General features: G+C 48.5%; 1 protein-coding gene across 3 annotated transcripts in view; it reads right to left on the minus strand.

Annotated features, from left to right (window-relative positions):
- Positions 1-12,354: 12,354 nt before the first annotated feature.
- Positions 12,355-24,797, minus strand: part of TEKT3 (tektin 3) — a 34,593-nt gene continuing 22,150 nt past the window's right edge. For all 3 annotated transcript variants that reach the window (XM_006939849.5, XM_045044725.1, XM_003996304.6), the window contains 4 exons: positions 23,034-23,177; positions 21,289-21,511; positions 18,576-18,730; positions 12,355-12,695 (listed from right to left, as the gene is read on the minus strand). In XM_006939849.5, the coding sequence (XP_006939911.1) occupies positions 12,479-12,695; positions 18,576-18,730; positions 21,289-21,511; positions 23,034-23,177 (739 nt within the window). In that variant the 3' untranslated portion in view covers positions 12,355-12,478. The remainder of the gene's footprint in view (positions 12,696-18,575; positions 18,731-21,288; positions 21,512-23,033; positions 23,178-24,797) is intronic.

The following is a 24,797-nucleotide window of genomic DNA, read 5'->3' on the forward strand; positions in this document are numbered from 1 at the left end:
CTTTACACATTATGCTTTGTGTTTTCATCTGTTGTTGTTGTTGTTGTTGTTGTTATCGTCCCTCTTCTGTTTTAAATCCTCAGTTCACAAAAAAAGAATCAATGACTCCAAAGCGGTTTGTTAAATAAGAGTGCAATGAAAATAGTAATAGAAACACCACAGCTCAAAATAAAATTATAAATATAAATAGGAAAGAGGATTCCAGTCTAATTCAAATATAGACCATGAATGTGCATGGAGAAGTGATAGGCAAGGAGATCTCTTACGAACCACCCCAACTGAAGACCTGAAGGGGAAGCCTGACAAGTTTTAAAACTGGGTTTCACTGGGGGCCCCTGGCTGGCTCAGTCAGTAGAGCATGAGACTCTCAATCTCGGGTTCATGAGCTCAAGCCCCACGTTGGGTGTGAGATTATTCAGAAATATAAAAAACAATAAACTAAAGTTGGATTTCACTGGACCAAGGGACTTATTTGTTCTACTCTGCCGTGATTTGTCTGTTTAGAAATTTTGTTAGATAGGGGACGGAGATTTTGCATCATTTTCCAGCGGTGACTTTTTTCGTAAACCTCCTGGGAATGAGTTTTTTCTGGAACAAGCACAAGATCTTACTTCCCGGTTGTAAATTGAATATTTTTTTTAATGTAAGGAGCCTGAAACTTCAAAGCCAACATTCAAAGCCGTCTCCAAAGCATAAACAGGCTCGACTCAAAATATTTTCCCGAGGTTTGGAAAACCAGCTTCATAGCCTTTGACACATTCGGGCTTGGCGAGGAAGTCCAATAAGCGTGTGGAAGTCATCAGTGCTGGTCGCTACCTATTTCCCATTCTTCACCTCTGTGTGTCCGACAGCCCCGCATCTCTGTGCTGCCTTTGAAGGGAGGCATGGCGTGGGCCCCGCGTTAGTCAGAGAAAGGGGAGTGGGAACACGACTTCAAAAGCTGGCGTGCCGTCTGCCATGTTCTCTCTCCCCCTACGTCCATGACACCTCGTCCACGTTCCAGTAGCGGCCCTTCCACCAGCCTGAATCCACGAGCCTTCAAGTGACGTGAGCCAGACCTGCAATTCGCCCGATGAGATGTGGGGATCCTTTGTTACCACAGCGTAACTTAGCCCGTCTTGAGCAATACGTAGTCGTGGAATTCTTTAATCAGCGGCCACAAGTTGAACAAAGCAGAGTAATAACAGCACATGGCCTGGAAACACAACGTCACGGGGTGGGGGGGGGGGGGTGGCAGCAAGGCTCGTGTTTGTTTTTGGCTTGTGGTTGGGTTCAACCACCGATGTGCCAACGTTTGAACTCACTCTTGGAAGATAAGAGACGTGTATTCAAGGAAGAAGAGGCTGGTGACGCCATTCTGTTGGAAACTACGGTGCCGGAGAAGACGTGTTTATTTTAGTTGACAATTATTTTGTGAGTCATGGTGGGGACTGGAAAATGCGTGTTGGGGTCAGGTACACAGAACGCTAGCGAAGGAGGCATCGAGGAAGGGAGTTGCCCTAAAAATAAAAGAAGTTGCTCCGAAAGGGCAGTCTTCTCAGTATTGCGCTCACTGAACACCCCGCAATAACACAGGAAATGCACTCAAACTGGAAATTAAAATCCAGTGGGGCCCATTTGAAATGTTTCTTCAGTCCGTGGTGTGACAGTAGTGGCAGGAAGTACAAGACTTTATTTCGGGGGCGCCTGGAGGGCTCAGCCCGACTTCAACTCAGGCCGTGATCTCACGGTTCGTGAGTTCGAGCCCTGAGTCGGGATCTCCGCTGCCCGCACAGGGCCCGCTTCGGATCCTCTGTCCCCCTCTCTCTCTGCCCCTCCCCCACTCACGGTTTCTCTCTCCAAACATGAATAAACACTGAAAAACAAAGACTTGATTTTCTACACAGACTGTATTGGAATAAAGGCACTCAAACGAGTATTTGAAATTACAAGTGAGCTCTGTGTGTGTGTATATGTGTGTGTGTGTGTGTGTGTGTGTGTGTGTGTGTGTTTTAAAGAATTACTTCATGGCCTTTCTAATATCAATCAATTCCTTAATTGATCAATTCCTTCAGTGATGTCAAATGACTTGTCCATGTGGCCAGTGGCATACCTTACCTGTATACTTGGCAATTTATGAGGATTCTTTTTTTTTTAACGTTTATTTATTTTTGAGACAGAGAGAGACAGAGGATGAACGGGGGAGGGGCACAGAGAGAGGGAGACACAGAATCCGAAACGGGCTCCAGGCTCTGAGCTGTCAGCACAGAGCCTGACACGGGGCTCGAACTCACGGACCGCGAGATCGTGACCTGAGCCGAAGTCAGCTGCTTAACTGACTGAGCCACCCAGGCGCCCCAATGAGGATTCTGAAAGAGTTGGACGCTCGATGCAAATAACTCAATTGCAAACCATTTGACTCCTCAATATTTGATGATTTTCTCCATTAGCTCTACATCAAATGTTTTCTAACAGAACCACCTAGAACTTGCTTCTAGTTTCGTTGGCCTAGAGCTGTGAGTTCGAATTTTATGCTTTTGAGGGTTTCCTAGGTAGCTCAATTAAACGTCTGACTCTTGATTTTGGCTGAGGTCACGATCTCACCGTTTGTGAGTTCGAACCACGCATCAGGTTCTGCACTGACAGTTGGAGCCTGCTTGAGATTCTCTCTCTCTCTCTCTCTCTCTCTCTCTCTCTGCCCCTCCCCCGCTCTCTCTCTCCATCTCAAAATAAATAAAAAACAAAGTTTTATGCTTTTGATATGCTTAGATTAATATTAAATTTACCTACGTTTTCTTTGAGTACTTTCACGGTTTTTAAGACTCCGTGGGGCACCTGGGTGGCTCAGTCGGTTAAGTGTCTGACTTCCGCTCAGGTCATGATCTCACAGTTTGTGGGTTTGAGCCCCACGTCAGGCTCTGTGCTGTCAGCACAGAGCCTGCTTGGGATCCTCTGTCTCCCTCTCTCTCTGTCTCTGTCTCTCAAAAATAAATGAACATTAAAAAAAAACCCTCTGTAACCAGCTACAATTTATGTTAGTGTATCACATGAAATTATAACTTAATTTTTTTGCAAATAGCCAGTTACTGAATAATCCATTTTTTTCTCCCGCTGTTATGATGCCTTGATTTTATCAGACCCACATATATTTGTGGGACTGTTTTTGGGCTTCCTGATTCATTGATCTGTCTGCCTATCCCACTTTCAATTACTACAGTTTAAAAATACTGCTTCGGGAATAATAAACAAGTAAGAAGGGTTGAACGAGTATTGTTTTTAATTTTTTTTTAATCTTTATTTTTGAGTGAGAGAGAGAGCGAGCACGTGCGAGCGGGGTGGGGCAGAGAGAGAGGGAGACACAGAATCCGAAGCGGGCTCCAGGCTCCCCGCTGTCAGCACAGAGCCCGACGCGGGGCTCGAACTCACGAACCCCGAGATCACGACCTGAGCGGAAGTCGGACGCTTAACCGACCGAACCACCCGGGTGCCCTGAGAGAGAGTGTTTGTTGTTGTTTTTTTTTTAAAGACTGTAGAGTGTGCTTCCTCTAGTCTGTGAAATTTCTCACTCTGTCCGCTGGCTTCTGTCCCTTTGCTTACAAACGTGAACATGTTTTTTTCTGTCTTGAAGAGACTTGTGCTGACCTCCTTGTGTTTCTCTGGTGATTGCTTTTCTGTCTTTCTTTCACTGCCGGTCTGCCCCGGCGACCCATGGAGCATAGTCCTCTTTCCCTTAAATTCCTGTGTTATCTGGCCACGCTGTGCTCCCCAAAGAGAACTATTAAAAGTTATCAGCCACCTCCCTTGTGTCCTTCACGTCTATTTCTGATCTTCAACCTCCCGCGACCCCTTGCACAAGGTCACAGCAGTCACTGCACCGCCCGGACTCACCTCGCTTCCCTCTCGCCACCGCCCCGCTCCGGAACCCCGCTGACTTTTGTGAGGGCACCCTCCCTGCCTCTTCGTTCTTCCTGTACTTTCGGTACACACGTCTCTTCCAAGACTGGCTGGCTGGTGGCCTTGAGCGGGTTCCTTCACTTGGACTCTCCCTCGATTCCAAAGAACATGGCTGGCGTGGTTTGCTCTGTGTTCATCAGGCGCCAGTGGGAACTTTGTGCAGCTTGGTCCACAGCCCGCTAAAAATGAGTTGCTAACTTTCTGGCGGACTCCCAGCACAGAGCTCGGCTTTGACGTTCCAATGCCACCACTGTCCCCAGTGCCTCTAAGACATCTTCTGGGTATGAGAGAAAGGCCCCCCTAAGTCACAAAACCTTGATACGTGGTTCTTGTTGAAGCCCTCCTATCTCTCCACTCCAACACCACTACTGACCCATTCTTCTTACCTCCCACTTCTTTTGTAGCTTCCACCGAGAAGTTCATTAAAAGCTTCTCTGGCTGACTGTTGCCAGTGGGTCGAATCCGAATTTCTTAGCCTGGCACTCAAGACCACCCGAGTCCGTGCACAGGCTATGTTTACGGCATCCGTACCCACCGCTACCCTAATTAATACTGGGGTCCAAAGGATCCGGATTTCAATTCAGACTCAGACCCTTGGTAGCTGTGTGGGCTCGGACGAGTTACTTAGCCTCACTGTCACCAAACCCAAAGACCTTGGAGTGTCACAGCAGAGGAGACTGACCGCATGTAGCTTGTGTGTGTCAAGCCCCAAAGAACCTCCAGGGATCAAAGAGACTTGTCTGCCGAGCACAGAGGCAGGACTCGACCCGTCTTGGGCAACAGCCGTAGTAACACCTCTGGACTCTTGAAGGTGAACACAGCGACGGTCCTTCTTTTTCTTTGCTTTTAGAGGACAACAGAGTGATCCTCTGCCCTTTTTGCTAACCCCTTGTCGACCCAATGAAGCTATCTTATTTCTCGGCATTCCCCAAAATACCTAAGGCGCCTAATAGACACTCTATATAAAACTTTGCAAATAAATGCTTGTTGAGACCACCCATCATGGTCGAGGGAAAAGATCCCCCAGAGTCAGAAGACCCAGGTTGATTTCTGGAGTTGCCCTATGCTGGCTCCATGACATGGAAAAACCAAACTAGCACTCCCGAGCTTTGGTGCCCTACATTTTCACGTGGAACCCTGGTCAGCGTTCAACAGCCACGCGTGGTTGGTTGCTACCATGTTGGATCGAGAAGCTATGGCACATTTCTATCACTGCAGAAAGTGCTGTTGGGACCGGGCTGATAGATAACACGTCACAAGGATGGCGTGGCTGGCAATAATGTCATAAAATAGTACTTGTCGGAAATGCCCGGAAGGGGAGCTTCACCGGCAACAGAAGCGTAGCTGCATTAAGTGAAGGAGAGAGCCGAGTGACTCTGGGATGTGCTGCCTGTGTATCTGAGGAATTAGATTAGTGGAGATTCAGATAAGCAACCGAGAGACCTCATCATAATCCTCTGGGAGCTATCTGGACTCACCGAATGATAAGGAGGAAGGGAGGAAAGTAGCCCCATGGTATATAGAAGCCTCTAGCATTAAGCTGAAGAAATGAGGCAATCCCAAAAGACATTGTGAAGCTCCAAGTGAGAAATGGTGATTTTCAGGCCTCTGAGCTTCTTCATTGACTTAAGAAACTGAGACTTGAGTTGCAGAGGGGAAAAAGTGCTGGGTGGGATTTAGCTCAGAGAAGAGAAGATTGGGGGGGGGGAGCCATGGAGGAGGTTACAGCTTTTCCCAACCATGAGACTGTTTTAGATGACCCTCCCTCAATTGTCCAGGATCCTTTTCAGTATATTTTCATAATGTATTGCCTTTATTTTTTTAACGTTTATTTATTTATTTTGAGAGAGAGGGCGCGCGCACGAGCTAGGGGAGGGCAGAGAAAGAGGGAGACAGAGAATTCCACCTCCCTGCAGTGGGGCTTGAACCATGAGATCATGACCTGAGCCGAAACCAAGAGTCGGACACTCAACCAACTGAGCCACCCGGGTGCCCCTATAACGGATTATGTTAGTAATACCCTTTCGGCCATATTTGGTTTTGCTAGCCGTACTCTAAGTTCCTAAAGGACAATCAGGGTCCAGTTCCATTCTTCACATCAAAACCAGAGTGGTCTTCCGGAAACTGAGGTATGTCCCTCCTTGCTTAAGACCTTCCCGTGCCTGCATATCGCAAGTGAAATCAAGCTCAAACTCCCACAGTCGGGACTGGCTACAGACTTTAGGGGACACGGTAAACAATGAAAATTCAGGGCTCCCTGTTCAAAAATCGTTAATAATTTCAAGATTATGACAGGAGAGCATTCACTAGGTACGAGCCTTTCTGAGCCCAGGGCCCTGAGTGGCTGACAGGTCTCATGCCCGCGAAGCCAGTCCTGGCCATAAACAACACCTGTATATAGCCCCTGGGTCTTTGGAAGCATATTTTTCCCAAAGAGCCTTCAGTCCCAGATAGGAAATGATTGTGTTTACCGACCACATACACCAGCATTTTGGTGCTAGTCCACTAAAATAGGTTCTTTCCCGCATATGTGCATTTTGTGTTGTTGTCTGAGCTGGAGTTATAGCCACAAAAATAGCTCCCTGACTTCCTCTGGAGGGAAAAGAGAATTCAGAACTCGGTCTCTCCCATTGTTACCTCGATTTGGATTCTATCTCATCTTGTGGATTTTGAGACCCTTAGTTCACAACATATTTCTTTGCTCATAGGGAGCTCAGGAGACACCAGGACACCTTAACAAAACGAACACTAAGCATTGTGTTGTGACTGCGATAGGGAATGTAGGAAGGAGTCTAATTACGAAATATAGAGAGAAAGAGTCGATGAGTAAACACCTTCATAGTTTTGAGCTGTGTTTATTGTTCATCCTTCAAGAAGAGAAGGACGATGTTTATTTACCTCTTGAGGTGGAGAAGGCTCAGAGGCTCAGGGAGGAGACAGAAAGACCCATCAGGGGCGAGATAATGACTGTGTGGGGCGGTTTCCTGAGAGAACAATCTCTTCTAACTACATTAGACAGAAAGGGATCCAGATCTTCCCTGACTTACGCTGTGGTTGCATCCCGATAAGCGCATCGTAGGTGGAAGATACCGTCAGAAAAATGCATTTAGGGGCACCTGGGTGGCTCAGTGGGTTAAGCGTCTGACTCTTTGGTTCAGGTCATGAGCTCACGGTTCGTGGGTTCGAGCCCCACATCGGGCTCTGTGCCGACAGCGTGGATTCTGCTTGGGATTCTCTCTCTCTCCTCTCTCTGCCCCTCCCCTGCTCGTTCTCTCTCTCTCTCTCTCCCTCTCTCACAATAAATAAATAAACTTTAAAAAAAAGAGAGAGAAGAAAAATAGGAGCTTGGATTGAAGACCATTTAGGGGAACTAAGATCCAGAAAATAACTTTAAAAATACATAGCTACCGGGGTGCCTGGGTGGCGCAGTCGGTTAAGCGTCCGACTTCAGCCAGGTCACGATCTCGCGGTCCGTGAGTTCGAGCCCCGCGTCGGACTCTGGGCTGATGGCTCGGAGCCTGGAGCCTGTTTCCAATTCTGTGTCTCCCTCTCTCTCTGCCCCTCCCCCGTTCATGCTCTGTCTCTCTCTGTCCCAAAAATAAATAAACGTTGAAAAAAAAAATACATAGCTACCAAGCAAGAGAGATGACCTAACTCAGAGTACAATACACAAATATGCTACACAAACAGCACGATAACGTAGTTTGACTCCATTTATGAAAACTAAAAGGAGCTTGGCATTCTCTAATGTTAAGTTTGAGATGGCAACAGGGAAACTAGACGGAGAGGTTCGTGTGGGTTGCACGTAGTTGAAGGACTTTGTACAAGCTCCAAACTGGTCATTTTGAAGGACCCGGTGGCAAATATTCCTGCCTGACTATAGAAATGAAACTGGTCGACAAAAATCAATCCAGTGACGAAAAGCTAGATAAAGTCACATATGTGACTGATGTAATCAAGGCGGCTGTTTATTTTTTCATTTTTAAAAAAAATTTTTTTAACGTTTTTATTTCTTTTTGAGACAGAGAGAGACAGAGCATGAGCGGGGGAGGGGCAGAGAGAGAGGGAGACACAGAACCTGAAGCGGGCTCCAGGCTCTGAGCTGTCGGCACGGAGCCCGACGTGGGGCTCGAACTCACAGACTGTGAGATCATGACCTGAGCCGAAGTCGGACGCTCAACCGACTGAGCCACCAGGCGCCCCAAGGCAGCTGTTTATTTTTAACATTTAAACTATATGTAACAATATATATTGATATTAAAACTATATATAACCTTGCTTATAACTACATATATAACCATATCTATCTATGTATATAGTCACATAGTAACTATAACTAGCCTCCGTGGCTAAGTCACTTCAGCGTCTGACTCTCGATTTCTGCTCAGGTCATGACCTCCCAGCCTTGAGATCAAGTCCCGCATCAGCCTCTGTGTGCCGAGTGAGGAGCCTGCATAAGATTCTCTCTCTCCCTAGGGGCGCCTGGGTGGCTCAGTCGGTTAAGCGTCCGACTTCGGCTCATGTCGTGATCTCACAGTTCGCGGGTTCGAGCCCCGCATCGGGCTCTGTGCGGACAGCTCGGAGCTCGGAGCCTGCTTTGGATTCGGCATCTCCCTCTTTCTCTGCCCCTACCCTGCTCGCGCCCTGTTTCACTCTCTCAAAAAATAAATAAATGTAATTTTTAAAACAATTAAAGATTCTCTCTCTCCCTCTTCCTCTCTCCTCTGTTCTCATAAATAAATAAATAGATAAATAAATAAAGCATCAATGCTTCAGTCTCTCATACTGTGGTGTGGGTGGTGCTCTTAATTCTTGGCTGTGGCTCTGGCTTATTTTTTTCCTCTCAGGTTGCCTGGCCTCATCTCTCTCAAAGGGATGTTACCTACATCAAAGGGCCTGGGGTTGAAAGGTGAAACCGACCAGCTTGTTGCAAATAAACGGATACTCCCCCACCCCCTCCCAATATATAAAATGAGTTTTGCTATCAGCAAACACATGGGTGTCCAGAAACAGCAGGATCTCAGGCAAGCAGAGCACCACTGGGTGGGGGGCTGGGGGACAGGAAAAGCGTCCTTATGGCTGAGTGACTGCGGGGCTGACATACCCAAGACTAGAGTCTTGAAACTTCGTCCAAAGATATCAACTCACCTTACAGGGAGGGGACAAAAACATAGTAATGGAGAAATACCCGTCATTTGTGCGGTTTCCACGGCCCTATCCTTCCGTACACAATGAGGCACCACTTAGAGCCGTAGTCGAAGCCTCCGGGTCCCCAACAAGCTCCCTCTTCCCTGTGCCATGAGGCCACCGGAGTTGATTTTCAGACTCGGCCAGCTCTTTTAGAAGGTCCTTCGGCTAGAGGGAAGAAGTTGGCCACAGAAAGGGTCTCTGAGCAAACTGCAGGTTGCAGAGGGAATGAGCCAGAAATCACGAGACGGAACCTTTGTGATGCCGACAGAGAAAGATTTGAGCTGAGAATTCAGAACGTTGAGAGCAAGGCTGACAGTGTTTGTGCAGGTAACCCTTGCCGATGACACTGGCCTAAGACACCTCTAGACGCTTACCTGTCCAGGCTCCCACGGGGCCTCAGAATCCTCCTGAACACTCCATAAGTGCACACTACTCTGATCTAGAGCTGGTCTGCAAGGTGAAACAGATTGTCCATCTCTGGTGAGGAGACTAAGTATTGCCTCTCTTCCCCACGGATGCATGAATATACAGGGTTCCAGAAAGACCATCAGCGCACTCTGCGTAGAAGGCGGGCCTTGGCAATGATGCCAACCGTGAACCCGGTGCTGCTGGGAACAGTGGAGGAGTCAGGGCCAGCAGAGTGGAGACTGAGGGGGAGCCTGGGGACGCGACCTTGAGCGGCCACTCTGCCTCCTCCCGGGTGCCTTGGGTCAGGCCTGCCTACGAAGGGAAGGGCTCCGTCCTTGCTTTTGGAGCGAAACAAAAATTATAACCCCCAACTAGACCCCACCTCGGCTATTTACAGCCTGAACTCAGGACTCCAAGAAGTGCCAGGTGAGGCGTTTATGACAACACTTCCCCGGGGGCACGAATGGAAATTGCTAAAATTACAGTGGACTTGGCTATTTAGGGGCAGTTACGCGCATTTCTAAATCTGAACGATGCCTGGGGAGGTGGAAGCCTGTGGCATTCCAGAAGCCCTTCTTAAAGCCACATACTATGAAAGACACTTCGGGGCCCGAATATATCAAGCCGCATCACGTGTCGATATTTGCAGGCTGGTGATTCTTCAACAGGATCACACTTGGCGATTCTTGGCTGTTCGTGGATTTCAGCGTTCGAATATTTACCCTCGCGAAGTGGCCGCGACATTTAAGACGAGAAACCGAATGTTTATTTGTAGAATTTAGCCTTGCCCACGGTTTACCAAAATTAACAAGAAAACCAGCCTTTTTCTGTGTCGGAACTACGTCGTCTTCCCATCACATTCTTGCAATTCCGGGAACATTATGTTTAAGTTAGAAAAAAGAAAAAAACTCTGCAAGCATATATTCCTTCAAAAAGGGAGCAATTCATGGAAAATGTCAGCAAGATTTTCCCCGAAGCATGTAACAAATAAAAGACATGTGGAATTTATGGTCACTATCGTCTAAAACTGATGACCATCCACACCTCATCGCTCGAATTGTCTAAGTGTTCGAGTGGCACTTAGACATCTTTGTTTCCATTAGAGGCGAAGGGAGAGGGTGCAAAGCCTACAGTCTGATTTTTTTTTTTAATTTTTTTTTCAACTTTTATTTATTTTTGGGACAGAGAGAGAGAGAGCATGAACGGGGGAGGGGCAGAGAGAGAGGGAGACACAGAATCGGAAACAGGCTCCAGGCTCTGAGCCATCAGCCCAGAGCCTGACGTGGGGCTCGAACTCACAGACCGCGAGATCGTGACCTGGCTGAAGTCGGATGCTTAACCGACTGCGCCACCCAGGCGCCCCTGATTTCTAAAATGATATACTGAGACCACAAAAAGAACCCTGGTCCGAGCTTATTGTGCTTACGTCAACTCTACTAGCCTTTTGAGACGTTTCGTGAAGCTGACTGATCCAGGTCTGAGAAAGTTTTAGGAAACAGAGAGAGATGGGGTTTGGGGTTAATCAGCGGTTGGATGAGAGCAGAGAGAACACACGGAGAGGCTAGCTAGCTAGTGGGAGACACGGGGCTACCTTAAGCGAGAAGCAGGAGACCCAGAGAGAAAACCGTTCCCTCCGGTAACCCCATCTTCCGTGTCGGGGCTTCTGCATCAAAGGATTCAAACGCTGTCGACATCCTGTGAGGTTGAATTCCAGATGGTTAAATGCAAGTTCAGGAGGCAGTAAGGGGTGCCTGGGTGGCTCAGTCGGTTGAGCGTCCGACTTGGGCTCAGGTCACGGTCTCGTACTCTGTGAGTTCGAGCCCCGCGTCGGGCTCTGTGCTGACAGCTCGGAGCCCGGAGCCTGCTTCGGATTCTGTGTCTCCCTCTCTCTCTGCCCCTCCCCGCTCATGCTCTGTCTCTCTCTCTCTCTCTCTGTCAAAAATAAATAAACATTAAAAAAAAAAAAAAAGCACAGGCAGTAAGATGTTGACAAACCTCCGTGATCACTGCTGGGTGTTATGATAAGGGGTGTGTTTTAGGAGTCTGTGTGTGCCTGTGTTCTCTAGTTTCCAAAATCCGGCATGCAAATGTTTTTCATTTACAGTAAAGAAAAAGTTACTTAAGCAAAACAACTCCTGAGATACCACAGGACCTCCTGGAATGCAAGCAATGCCCCACTTTGCAGCTCATCCAGGGTCAACGCCTCTGTCATTCCACACCCCTTGACGCTCAGTTCCCTTGCAAAGAGTTCCCCAAGTCCCGTCGATGGGTTAGAATATGCTTTACATTTCTCCCGTCTTTGCCTCTACGGCCACCTCTCTGAGTTCATTGCTCAGTCGTGATTTCATCGGGCCATTTCCCCGCTCGGACCTCCCCCAACTCCTTGACCTGCAGTTGAAGGCCTCCCCACCTCACGTGCCCCGCCATCATGAAGCCTGGTCTCCTTAACTATGGTTCCCAACGCACTGTGTATTTTTCCGCCCGTGTTTTGGCTCAGACTCCCCGCAAGGTACCCCGCGTACCCAAGGGTCTTTCTCCTTTTCTGTTTCTTTCGAGGCAGAGCTGAAAATCCACCCTATCTGTGATTCCGGCCCCCACCACCCTCAGAGGAGATAGATTTCTACTTCCCAACCCTTTCGTGTTACACGGAGAATAACGAGGATAATACGAATAATCTTTTCTCTCTCTCTCTTTTTTTTTTTTTTTTAAATTTCTCCTTTAGATCGGGTGTCTTTATTTCCTTTCCATAGCTCAGAAGCCTAGTAAAGAGTAGAAAATTAAGGTTTGGAAGGAAACATAAGACTTTCCAAGACAGGACGCTCGTACCTTTCCATCAACGCAATCCTTTAATAAGTGAATAGAGGAGCAGCTAATTTCAATGCTGCCACCAAAGCCCTGTGGCTTTGGTTCTCTTTCCCCGGCTCCTCCTGTGGGGGGGGGGGGGTCCCTAACAGAAGCCCACCAACCGGAGGGTGTTGGGGAAAGTCTTCCGCATGCTCGTGCACTTTTCCTGGTCGATGTACAAGGAATTGGCTTTGACGGCCAGGTCGTGCTCCAGGGTGGCTTTGGTGTGGACCAGCGACTGCAAGGTGTCCTCTGCCTCCCTCAGACGCTGCTGCAAGGTCTGGATGGTGTCGTCCACCTCGTATACTTCATTGACAAGGCTGCGGAGGCAGAGAAGCGCCCGGTTAGGTTGGCGGAAGTCACTCCCCCGAGACCGGCTATGTGCTGAATTAAGGGCCTGCGTGGTTACTGGATTCCCACTGGACGGTGGCTGCGGGGCTGAGGCCCTCAGCAGCCCCAAGGGCACCCCGACGTCAGAAAAAAAGGAACCAGTGCTTGGGCTCCCTTGTGGTTCCGGTACCAGGCCGGGGCCACTCCCCTTAACTACACCCAGAATCCAAAAAGCAAGGATTTTAAGGACACCGTCAAATTTTCATACCCACGTATATTAAATTGCTATATTTTAGGGGCGCCTGGGTAGCTCAGTCGGTTAAGCCCCTGACTCTTGATCTCAGTTCAAGGCCTTGATCTCAAGGTTGGGAGTTCAAGCCCCACGCTGGGCTCCGCGCTGGGAGTGGATTCTACTTTAAAAAATATTATGTTTTATTTTTTGTTTTTAATTTTTTTTTTACATTTATTTATTTTTGATAGGCAGAGAGAGACAGAGCACAAGTGGGGGAGGGTCAGAGAGAGAAGGAGACACAGAATCCGAAGCAGGCTCCAGGCCCGGAGCTGTCGGCACAGAGCCCGAGGCGGGGCCCGAACTCACGGACCGCGAGGTCACGAACCAGCTGAAGTCAAGACGCTTAACCGACTGAGCCACTCAGGCGCCCCCAAAATGTCATATTTTAAAACAGAGGCAAAACTTGTAAACCTGTGACAGTGTGATATTTTTTTGTATAGTAAAAATGGGGGGGGAAATCAAAGCTCAGCTGGACTTTCTTATATTTATTTCATCATGGAAATTATTTTCATTGTTAAGGACTTTACTCAGTGGCTAAAACGCAGCACAAACTGTCAACATAGCCTGGGTGGGTGTCAACATAGCCTGGGTGGGTGGGTGGGGGTGGGGACAGTGAGAGGCGTTAGTTAATGGGACATTCCTCAGATCATAATGCCCCTGCCCCCCAGCAGCGTCCCCAGGTAAGGCCTCAAGTTCCCAGAGTCAACGTACTTGTAAAGGCGGAAAACATAATAAACCGGAAGCTGATCGGGCTTGAAATCAGCTACATAAAACTGCGGAACAGGCTGTAGTTCCAATTACCTTGTGACGGTAAAAAGAAACATGACACGTTTTTCACTGAGATAAAAGAGAAAAAAAAAATTCATTCCATGGAAAAACCTATAGCATCTCCTCAAGTTACACGGGTCAATATTGTTTTAATTGTTGTTTCCGTGAGTATCGGTGAAACTTCGCCAAACGTCTGTTGACCTTGTCCTTGGTCTGCTCTGAGCCGCTTCTCTTGTTCTCTTTTCTACCGGGGTATTACTTGTATCTTATTCATTTGCAAAGAGCTCTTCCAGTATTAGGCATGCTGATTTTTTTTTTTTTTTTGCTGGTTTTTTTTGTTTGTTTTGTTTTGTTTTTGGTCTGCCTTCCTTCTGACAAATGTTTTCCCTAAGTTGTTTTTTTGCCTTTTTGATTTTGGTTGTGATGTTTTTATTAGACGTATGGATTTCAATTTTTTACAGTAAGCCAAATCTTTCCCTCATCTCTCTCTCTCTCTTTTGGTGATTCCTTCCACCGTGTTTGTATTTAGAAAGTCTTTCTCTTCCTGAGGAGCAGTTAAGCAGGCGCTCCTTTACCCACGGATTTGGCCAATTACACTGAGGAGAGAGGACTACGTGGTCACTTAAGAGAAAGAATAGGAGGGCGCCTGGGTGGCGCCCCCCCCCCCACTCATGCCGTCTCTGTCTTTCTGAAAATAAATAAATAAACTTAATACAATTTAAAAACCAGGGACGCCTGGGGGGCTCAGTGTGTTAAGCATCTGATTTCAGCTCAGGTCATGATCTCACGGTTCATGAGTTCGAGCCCTGCGTCGGGCTCTGTGCTGACAGCTCGGAGCCTGGAGCCTGCTTCGGATTCTGTGTCTCCCTTTCTCTCTGCCCTTTCCCCTACTCATGCTCTGTCTCTCTCTGTCTCTTAAAAATAAATAAATGTTAAAATGATTTTTTTTTAATTAAAAAAAACAGACAATAATAATGATAGCAACACACTTCTTAACTACTTTATTATATATAAATATAGTATATAACATGTATATGTGTATTACATACGTTCTATACATGTAGTATATATATATAAATCTATATGCATATGTATATACAGTCCTAAGTACTTTCCATGATCAGACAATTTAATCCCCATAACAACACCACAAAGTAGATACTACGATTATCTCCATTTTACAGATGACAAAACCGAGGCATAGGAATTTAGGTAACTCTCCTTATAGTTTTGCATGGAACTAGCCATCAGCTGCTTTTATTTTTTTTTTATTTTTTTAATGTTTTTATTTATTTTTGAGACAGAGAGAGAGCATGAGCGGGGAAGGGGCAGAGAGAGAGGGAGACACAGAATCCGAAGCAGGCTCCGGGCTCTGAGCTGTCGGCACAGAGCCCGACGCGGGGCTCGAACCCACGAACCGTGAGATCATGACCTGAGCCGAAGTCGGACGCCTAACCGACCGAGCCCCCCAGACGCCCCTTCTCACTCATCTTTCAAGGCCACATCTCACCGCTGGCTTCCTTGTTCTCCGCAGGTCACAGAGAGCTGTTCTGCTGAAACCACTCATTTTGGGAGGGGAATTACAGAACTGAAAAAACATTTTGCGTTCAAATACAAATAAAGCTACCGTCATTTTTTTTTTAATGTACCAAGATTATTTAAGTGGAGCAGAGCCTGGTCTGGCCTCCCACCAAAGATGCCAAAAATGTTTTAGCATTGCTTTTGAAAGAACCCCTTCGGAAAACTTGAAAAGTCTGGACACGAAAACTGCAATTTGTCACTCACTCCCCCGAGCCCACGGTCTTTCTCGTTTCTTCGTCTACACGGCCAGAGGGTTCCTCTCCGAAGGATGAGGGTGAATCAGGAAAATGATCCCCTCCCTCAGTCGTCATCCCCAATTCCACGGCTGTTCCTCTAGGACCGTATCTTTTGGCAACGGCACTTGAACGAGAAATCTCGACGGAAACAAAAGTCGGTTTTGTCCTGAGGTCAGGAAAGGGGGCAGGGGCAACAGACATACTGTGGGTTCTACAGGAAGCAAACGGAGAGTAAATTCTGCGTGGCCCTGAAGGGGGAAGAAAGTAAAAATCACGCAGCCCTGAATGCCTCCTTGTCTGCTTAGACGACTTAGACGGCTGCTCAGAAACCTTTTAAAAAGCAGCCCCTTGTGTGTCGGTCGGATGGCAGTGTGAACAATTTATGGATCCCCGTCTCCCCTTCTGGTGCCGCTGCAGAAACTCTCAGAGAAGGAAACTTCCCTCAGCGTCCCCTGATAATATTTGCGGAGAGCCACAACCTGCGAGCAAATCCTGAAGGGGCCGGATGGGCCTTGCTTTCACTCCCGGCGTCCTGGGAAGCAAACGGGCGCTGCAGACTGGCCGTCGGGGGACCTGCCTGGCCTCCAGGGTGGCGGAGGTCAGCTCACCCCGAATAATGCCCGGGCTGCGTGTGGGGAGGGGCTCCCTGGAACCCACTTGGGGAAGCGTGGTGCCAGCCTGGGTGCGCTGCTCTGTGATGGCCCGGAGGGCCGCCCCACCAGGAGAAAGGCAGGCTCCGTTGGCCTATCTGCTGAAGCACACTTCTTTTTTTTTTTTTTTTTAATTTTTTTTTTAACGTTTATTTCTTTTTGAGACAGAGAGAGACAGAGCATGAACAGGGGAGGGGCAGAGAGAGGGAGACACAGAATCCGAAACAGGCTCCAGGCTCTGAGCTGTCAGCACAGAGCCCGACGCGGGGCTTGAACTCACGGACCGCGAGATCATGACCTGAGCCGAAGTCGGACGCTTAACCGACCGAGCCACCCAGGCGCCCCTGAAGCACGCTTCTTAGCGTCCGACGCAACAACGTCCATACTGCGATGGGACGGTGTTCTGCAGGAACGATCTCCTCTGTGACCCTCTGTCTCATCCTCTGCGAGGGAGACAGGGGTGCAGTTCCTGCTTTGCCGACTCACTCCACACGGGCGTTGAGGAGGTCGGATGAGATGGGCCCGCTGTAGGGGGATGGGACAATCACCACCCCCGTGAGAGACCGGGAGAGAGATGGTTGGTTGGGTTGACTGGGGCTCTGCGGTGCGGTGGGCAAGGACTCACTCTGCGTCTCTACGCGCCAAGTCGCTCAACCCGCTTGTGCCTCAGTTTCCTTGTTTGTAAAATGCGGGGAGTCAGCGAGGTCCTGGAGGGCTGAGGACGGGCCCCGGCACTGAACGAGAGCCAAGCAGCCACTCTATTCCGGCCATCGCCCTCTTGTCTTCACCATCGTTGGACTGTTGGCCTCACAGCCATCTCCCTTGGCCTCCGAGGAATCCACACTGTGTCTCCATCCACATTTGTGTCTCCGGCCGGGGCTCAAAGCTGTTTTAGCCCTAGGATAAATCCTTTGTGATGATGAGGGAACCCCAGCCGGGAACCAGGCGGGGGACAAGACCAGCGGGCGGCCGTTCCCCGCCCCCCCACCCCTCCCAACACCGGCACCAGAAAGGAATCTGGAAGTTCAAGCACAGCGCCTTCGCGCCTCCACTTGCTGTGAGTTCGATTTGCTTCCGCACGGGGCCTTTCCTGACCTGAGAAGGGCAATGATGAAATCCAGAAAGAAAAGGCAAACTGGCAGGTGTTGGGAAATTGGACGTGAAGCCAGAACGTGGGGCGGAGCGGAGGGGGTGGGGTGGGGTGGGATGGGGGGAAGCTTTGGCCAATTCCCCAGGAACCCATCCCAAAAAGGGATGTTGGAAGTTAAAATCATCACCCTAATAAGATGCATCTAGCGTTCAGCGGCCTCCGAATCTTCCTGTTCCTGTGTATGTGCAGGACGTGACGAGGGCCAGCTGCTTTTGATTTCTACTGAGAACAGAACACCCTGAAATGAGCCTCACAAAAAGGGCCCTAGGGGACCGCGATGATGGTCTTGATGAGGAGAGGAGATATTAAATGCCAAGAGAGGCCAATGAGAACAAGTGAGTGAGAGCAAAGAGACAGGGGTCATTGGAACTGGTACCACACGCCCCTTTTCTGATGAGTCCCAGGCGCTGAAATACACACAGGAAACAACACTTACGAGAGAGGTACTTATAAGAGAGGTGTTCTGGAAACCCCAGACCCCAGGAGAGTGCAGAGGAACCCGGACGCCCCACTGGCCCCAATGAATGAGCCTCAATGTTTATTATCATTTTTTTTTTTTTTGCATCTAGTATTGGTATCATTTCCTTTTTTTTTTTTTTTTTTTGTGGTGGATTGTACACGCAAAAAATTTACCATTTATTTACTATAAAATTTTTTTTAAGTTTATTTTTGAGAGAGAGAGAGAGAGAGAGAGAGAGAGAGAGACATAGCATGAGCAGGGGAGAGGCAGAGACAGAGGGAGACACAGAATCCGAAGCGGGCTCCAGGCTCTGAGACATCAGCACAGAGCCCGATGCAGGGCTCGAACGCACGGACTGGGAGATCATGACCTGAGCCGAAGTCAGATATTGAACCCACTGAGCCACCCAGGTGCCCCCATCTCAACTGTTTGTAAGCACACAGTTCAGTGGCATTAAATACTTTCAAACCGTGGGGCCTCCGTCACCACCACCCACCCCCAGAATTATCATTCATCCTCCTCAATTGCAACGTCGTGCCCATCATGAATAATTACGAACGCTCTTGAAGGAGGCTCCTACAGAATCAGCATCACTGTGCTCCGCGATCTGACCGGTGTGAAAGCAGGAAGCGCCTTCATGAAGACCACAGAGCCACCATCGGGCTGGTGGGTTGCCCCCCAGGCGTGTCCCCCCCAGCCTGGCCCTCCTGCCAGGGGCGCTCTCCCGCCTCACCGTAGCTGAGCCATGTCCCGGCAGAGCTCTATGTTGGGTCTCCTGGTGCGCTCATCCAGTCTGGTCTGAGCCACCTTCAGGAAGGCGGACTTGTCCTTGATGGCCTTCTTGATGGATTCTATGGTCATCTCAGTCTGGAAGATCTCCTGCAGCGTCTGTAGGGAGAGGAGCAAATGCCTGAGGCTTCTTGCATTTGAGGAGAGGGCCCCTTGCCCTCCCGTGGGGAGGGGGTTTCTCTGAGTTCCTTGATCCCTCCCAGCCCTGTCCCTTGGGAATCTCCGGAGAGCTGACTGTGGGCATCTCTTCCCAGGTCCAGGTGCCACCTGCCAGGTGGGGAGAGTATTTACACGATAGAGATGAGCAAAGACTGCAAATTGGAGCTTCCTTCCCACCCACAACCGCTAGATCGCCTGTTAAATATTTAGCAGCGCGCGTGTGTGCCTAAGGCGGGAGGTGTGAGTGGCCCCTACTTCCCTCCTCAATCAGGACGTCCTGCCTCTTTGTCTTCTTACTAGCCTCATAGAGGCGTTTTCCTGCTGGTGGACGATTTGCCTTGAAGCCAATCAAGTTCAAGTTTCTGAGTGTCTCACTTGTGTGAGAGGAGCACTGGCAGTTTGGGGGTCCTGACTTTCTATTCTCTTTTCGTAAAGAGGGTTCCCCCTGCCCCCAAACTGCATCACCCTGGATCCCTCCCTGGTCTCTTCTCCTAGACCCTGACAAATCCGCCTTCTGCCACAACCTTGACCTCTGCACTCCCGATTCTCCCCATCCGCCCACCACTCTCCCCTTCCTCGGCCACCTTCCTGTGGCCTGGAGACACATCCCAGGGTCACCCAACCTCTGGGTCTCTCTAAGATACAAGATGGCAGGACCAATGTGTTGCCCATGTGTGTTTACCCCCCAAAGTGCCCAGCATAGTATAGTACTTCGAATGCAGCTGGTAGGGCCTGAATGCTACTGTCTTCCCCAGCCCCCCAAAAGTTCCTGTGTCCAAGTCCTAACCCCAGTGTCTCAGAAAGTGATTGTATTTGAAGAAAGCGCCTCTCAGAGAGGCAATTATGTTAAAAAGAGGTCATGGGGGGGCGCCTGGGGGCTCAGTCGGTTACGCATCTGACTTCGGCTCAGGTCACCGTCTCACAGTTTGTGGGTTCGAGCCTCACGTCGGATCCTCTCTCCACCCCCCCCCGCCCCTTCCCCGCTCATGTGCCTTTTCTCTTTCTCTCAAAAATAATTAAAAAAAAATTTTTTTTTAAATGAGGTCATGAGGGTAGGTCCTAGTCCAGTACGACTGGTGTCCTCATAAGCAGAGGAGATTAGGACACGAGCAGGCACAGAAGGAAGAGCGTGGGACACATAGGGAGAAGATGGCCATCTGTAAGCCAAGGAGAGAGACCTCAGAAGAGACCAACCCTACCCTGCTGACTCTTCGATCTTGGGACTTGCAGCTTCCAGGATTGTGAGAAAATCGATTTCTGGTGTGTAAGCCACCCGGTCTGTCGTGCTTTGTTACGGCAGCCTTAGCCAACTGATGCAGAAGTAAATACAGGTTCGTTGAACAAAGGGACTCCGATCGCGCGAGCCTTCTAGAGGCCTTTGGAATAGCTTCGGACTGCCCCGTGGACACCTTCCCACTGATGTCTCCTACCGTGTGGCTCCAGCCCGCCTTGGCAAGTTTCTCTTCCCAGGACACACGCCATACGTTTACGGACCTGACCCCCGCCTCTGACCGGCCACCTCCTGAGGCTTTGCTGGAGACGTCACTCCGCCTGAATGTTCGCTTCCTTCCCCAGACCCCGGCGACGCTTTCTGTATTTAGTATCTGGCGACCGCGGTTTATAACTTTCTATCGTTACTGATTGTTCATGAGCAAAAATACTGATTGTTCCCGTGTGTCGCTGGGAAGCTTCACAAACACAAGCTTCCTGGGGACACGACGGACTATCCGACTTCTCTCTTCTGTAGCGCGCTGCCCGGCTCAACAGATCTCCTGCCCAAAGAAGACACCAGGAGAAGGGGACTTCAACTGCTGCCATCCAGGAGAGCCTGGTGCCCCCAGGGGGATAATATCACCTTCCAGCAACATGGCTGAACGCGTCAGGTTCTTAAAATAAGAAATGAAAACCCATACGCAGCATAATCCACAGAAATCATAACGGCTCCAAGAGAGACGCGGAAGAAAGAGCTCCTTGTTTATCTTGAAACACTCGACTTCTGCTGAAGTCCTTCATTTTATTGTCATCGTAAAACGTTTATGCTTAGAGCACTTTAAGAAGTTCAATATCAGAAACACTTTGAACCACCTAATCGTTTCCTGGTTTGGGTTTTGTATGCCAGAAAAAGGGCCTGAAATAATTGAACAGAAAACATCCCTGCCATATGTTCTAATAATACATTCGCTTCCTAGTTACATCCAGCGATCCATTAAACTTTAACCATAATATTTTTGTTTCTATTAACTACTAGGAACCTTTCCGTGCACAGTGCACTCTTTGTATTCCAAACACAAGTGGACTCCGATTTCATTTTGACACCTGGCTACCTGGCTAAAATAAATGGCGTGCTTTGTACTGGCTTTAATTTTTCTCAGTCTGGATGGCCAGGAGGTCATGTGTCTCACGGCATCTCGGCGGCGGCGGTGAGAGATTTGTGATCTCAGAGCCCCCTGCCCCATCCATCCGGGTCAGCCAAGGGGTACCACGGGCGCTTGATTTACCTTCGCTAAGTGAATCTGAATCTTATTTTTAGCATCTGCAGTCTCAGCAATACGATTGGTGAAAGACAAGTTCACTTTGTTGAACTGATTCCACATCTCATTGGCAGTCACAACCAACAGGTTGTGAATGTCGTCCCTTAGCTTGGAAGAGGCCGCTCGCGTACTTTGGGAATGGAGAACATTGTCATCCGTAAATTTGGCCCAGGACTCGGGCACTGAGACCCTGGAGGGAAAAAAAAAAAAAAAGTAGAATCATACGTGGGTGACAAGGACGAATCAGCCTAGATGGTCTGCAGGAAATCATTCATTTTGTGAAAGACAGAACCCCAGAGCAATGAATCCTGGTTTTATTGCCTAAAATATAAACATCAGAGCAAAGCTTGTCGAAAACTTTTCTGAATTGTTCCTTATTTTCCGGCTAATGTTTCTGTAAATCCAAAGCATACACTAAGTCCAGTCGGGAAGCCTGGGGGGACTGATGAAGGGTATCAGTGTGTTGAGTCATAAGAAATGTGTCTCACTGGCCCAATAAACATATGAAGAAACATCCAACCTCAGGAGTAATCAAGGAAGTACTAACGAAAACAGTAATATAATAATAACCCTTTACTGGAATAGCAAAGAGTGAAGAGAATGATAATGTTCTGGTGAGCATGTTTTAAACGTGTTTTAATGTTTATTTATTCATGGGGGGAGGGGCAGAGAGAGAGGGACAGACAGAGAATCCCCAGCAAGATTCCCCGACGCGGGCTCAAGCTCACGAACTGTGAGATCACGACCTGAATTGAAATCAAGAGTCAGATGCTTACCCAATTGAGCCAGCCAGGTGCCCCAAGGCAAGGAAAATATGCTTCATTTCAACTGTGGTCATGGTGATACAGGCATAGAAATTTGTCAAAACCCACCCAAATGTACACCAAATGTATTTCAGTGTAGGTGAATTTCACCTCAATCAAGTTGGGTTTTTTTTTTTTTAAAGGGAATGATTGGAAAAAGACCATGAACCCAAGACTGCATCCAGGGGCCTGGCATGGAAACCACTGATGGAACAAGTTTAATGTTCAACATTTAAAGCAACAAGCAGTGATGGGGCACCTGGGTGGCTCAGTTGGGTAAGCGTCCGACTTCGGCTCCGGTCGTGACCTCACAGTTTGTGGGTTCAAGCCCCAACTTGGGCTCTGGGCTGACAGCTCGGAGCCTGGAGCCTGCTTCAGATTCTGTGTCTCCCGCTCTCTCTACCCTTCCCCCACTTGCACTCTGTCTCTGTCTCTCAAAATAAATAAACGTTAAAAAAAAATTTTTTTTTAAGCAACAAGCAGTGATAATAAAACAGGGAGCTGTTTTTTTTTATCCCACAGTTTCTGCTTCAAGTAGCTGTTATTTTCACAGGTAGAACTATAAACAAATATTCTTTTTTTGAGCTTTTAAAAATATGTATTCTTGAAGTACAGTGGATTACAACGTCCTAATAGTTTCAGGTGTACAACACAGTGATTTGATGATTCTATACATTACTCAGTGCTCACCACAATAAGTATAAACAACAAATATTCTTTTACAAAATAATACAGGATGCTAGAGTCAAGGCCTGACGGAGGAATATGCACGCTTACTGAAGATCCGTCCAAAGCAGGGAGGATCTCTTCTCTTCCCATGTTTTCCACTTCTAACCTGCATCATTTTGAAGGGAGAGAGAACGAATGAAATGACGTCAAAATCCTAGAAGTGCTTCGTGCCCAACTTACGTCGCATCGACCCTCTCCACTCCGCGAAAGTAGCTGACACCATCCGACGTGTTGCGCAGATGGTGACATTTATCGTCGATTCGGTAAGCTGCCTGTTTGTCACTCAGGTCCTTCTCCAGCTCGTGCTGGGAAGCTCTGTTAGCTCTGTAACACCAAGTGGGGGAAATGGAACTTCAGGTTTAGGCAACAATTTGATATGAGGAAGGGTAAATGCCCTTCTGTGCAGGGACCCACCCACCACTGCGGTCTGGGTCTCTCCTCTTGCACACAATGGCGACCTCCCTGAAGGTGTCCATACATGCGAGTAATTAGAACCTTGCCCACACTGCCCCTCCCATGGTGTGTGATGGCGCTTGGGAGAGAAGAGGTGTAGACAAACAGAAGGTTTGAAGCCCTGAGGCTGGGGCCCATCTTCCTAACACAAGCCCTATTCCAGGAAGGATACTGGTTTAAAGTAATCTGTCCACACCTGTGCCTCTCTTTCTTTCTTCTTTTCCCTCTTCTATATCCTAATCCCTCCATTCTTTGAGTCCCACTCTGTGAGAAGTTTTGAGACATTTAAAGCCAGCTTCCCTCCATCTAAAAGTGACTTCAGTTTGTGCTCACGGGAGGCTGAAGAAGTTTGCCAGGAGATAGAAACCAAGAGTCAAAATTAAGCTCTGGGGCAGGGGAGAGAGTGCTTGAAAGCAGATCAGGAATTGGTGGCCCCCAGGCTCATATGCTCCAGCAGCCACCCTTCTGGGAAGGAAGAGGCTCTCAGATGCATGGTGCTTCCTGCTCTGCCAGAGAAGAGACCCAGCAGCTCACCACCAGAGAGATAGGCCCATGGGGTGGGCATGGGTGACGGGTGAGCCACATCTTTACTCAGGCAGTAGTCAATTCAACAAATGCCTGAGTGTCCACTACATGTCAGGCACTGTTCTCCAAGCCCGAATGTATCCATGGACAAGGCAAACATCTCTTCTCTAAAGAAGCTGACATTCTAGCAGGAGGAGACAGGCAATACCCCTAAGGAATAAGGAAATCATGTGGTTCGTTAGCAGAACAAGGCAGAAAACAAAGCAGGGAAAGGAAAACAAGAGTGTGAGTGATTATTTAAACAAGACAGTCAGAGTAAGACTCCTTAAGGAGGCAGTGTTTGAGCAAAGACTTGCAGGAGGAAGAAATAGGTCAGGCAGGACCTTGCTGGATGTTGGAAGGAGTCAAGTTTTGTTCCGAGTGAAGGGAGAGACCGCCGACTTACAATTTTAAAGGATCATTTGGTGCTGGGTTGAGAACAGACAGCAGGGGACAGGTAGACCCATTAGCAGATGGGTACAGTTAAGTTACGCAGGAGAAGGATAATAGTGGCTTTGACCAACAGGGTAGTGGTGAAGGAGGTGACAGGCGTTCGGATTCTGAGTGTTTTAAAGAGAGAGCCAATCTCTCCTAGAAGCTTAAACATCAATGGAGAATAAAGAGGTGACGTTGAGTAATTGGAATAGCAGAATTCCATCAACAGAGATGGGTGAGGCTGTGGGCGAGTAGGCTTGGGAGAAAACGGATGTTCAGCCAATACATTGGGCTCAAGCGTCCATTAGACATCCAAGTGGAGCTACCAAGGAGCTTGTTGGAACTTGGGAGAGAGGTCTGGGATGGAAATAAAAATCGGGGGATCATTAGCATCTAGAGAGTATTTGAAAACGCAGGACAACTGGATGGTCTTCATCATTTCGGTATTCCTGGCACACAGAACGGTCTTGGCATACGGAAGCCATTTGGTAG

The sequence above is a fragment of the Felis catus genome, chromosome E1 (assembly GCF_018350175.1).
Source record: "Felis catus isolate Fca126 chromosome E1, F.catus_Fca126_mat1.0, whole genome shotgun sequence".
In the NCBI taxonomy this organism is placed as follows: domain Eukaryota; kingdom Metazoa; phylum Chordata; class Mammalia; order Carnivora; family Felidae; genus Felis; species Felis catus.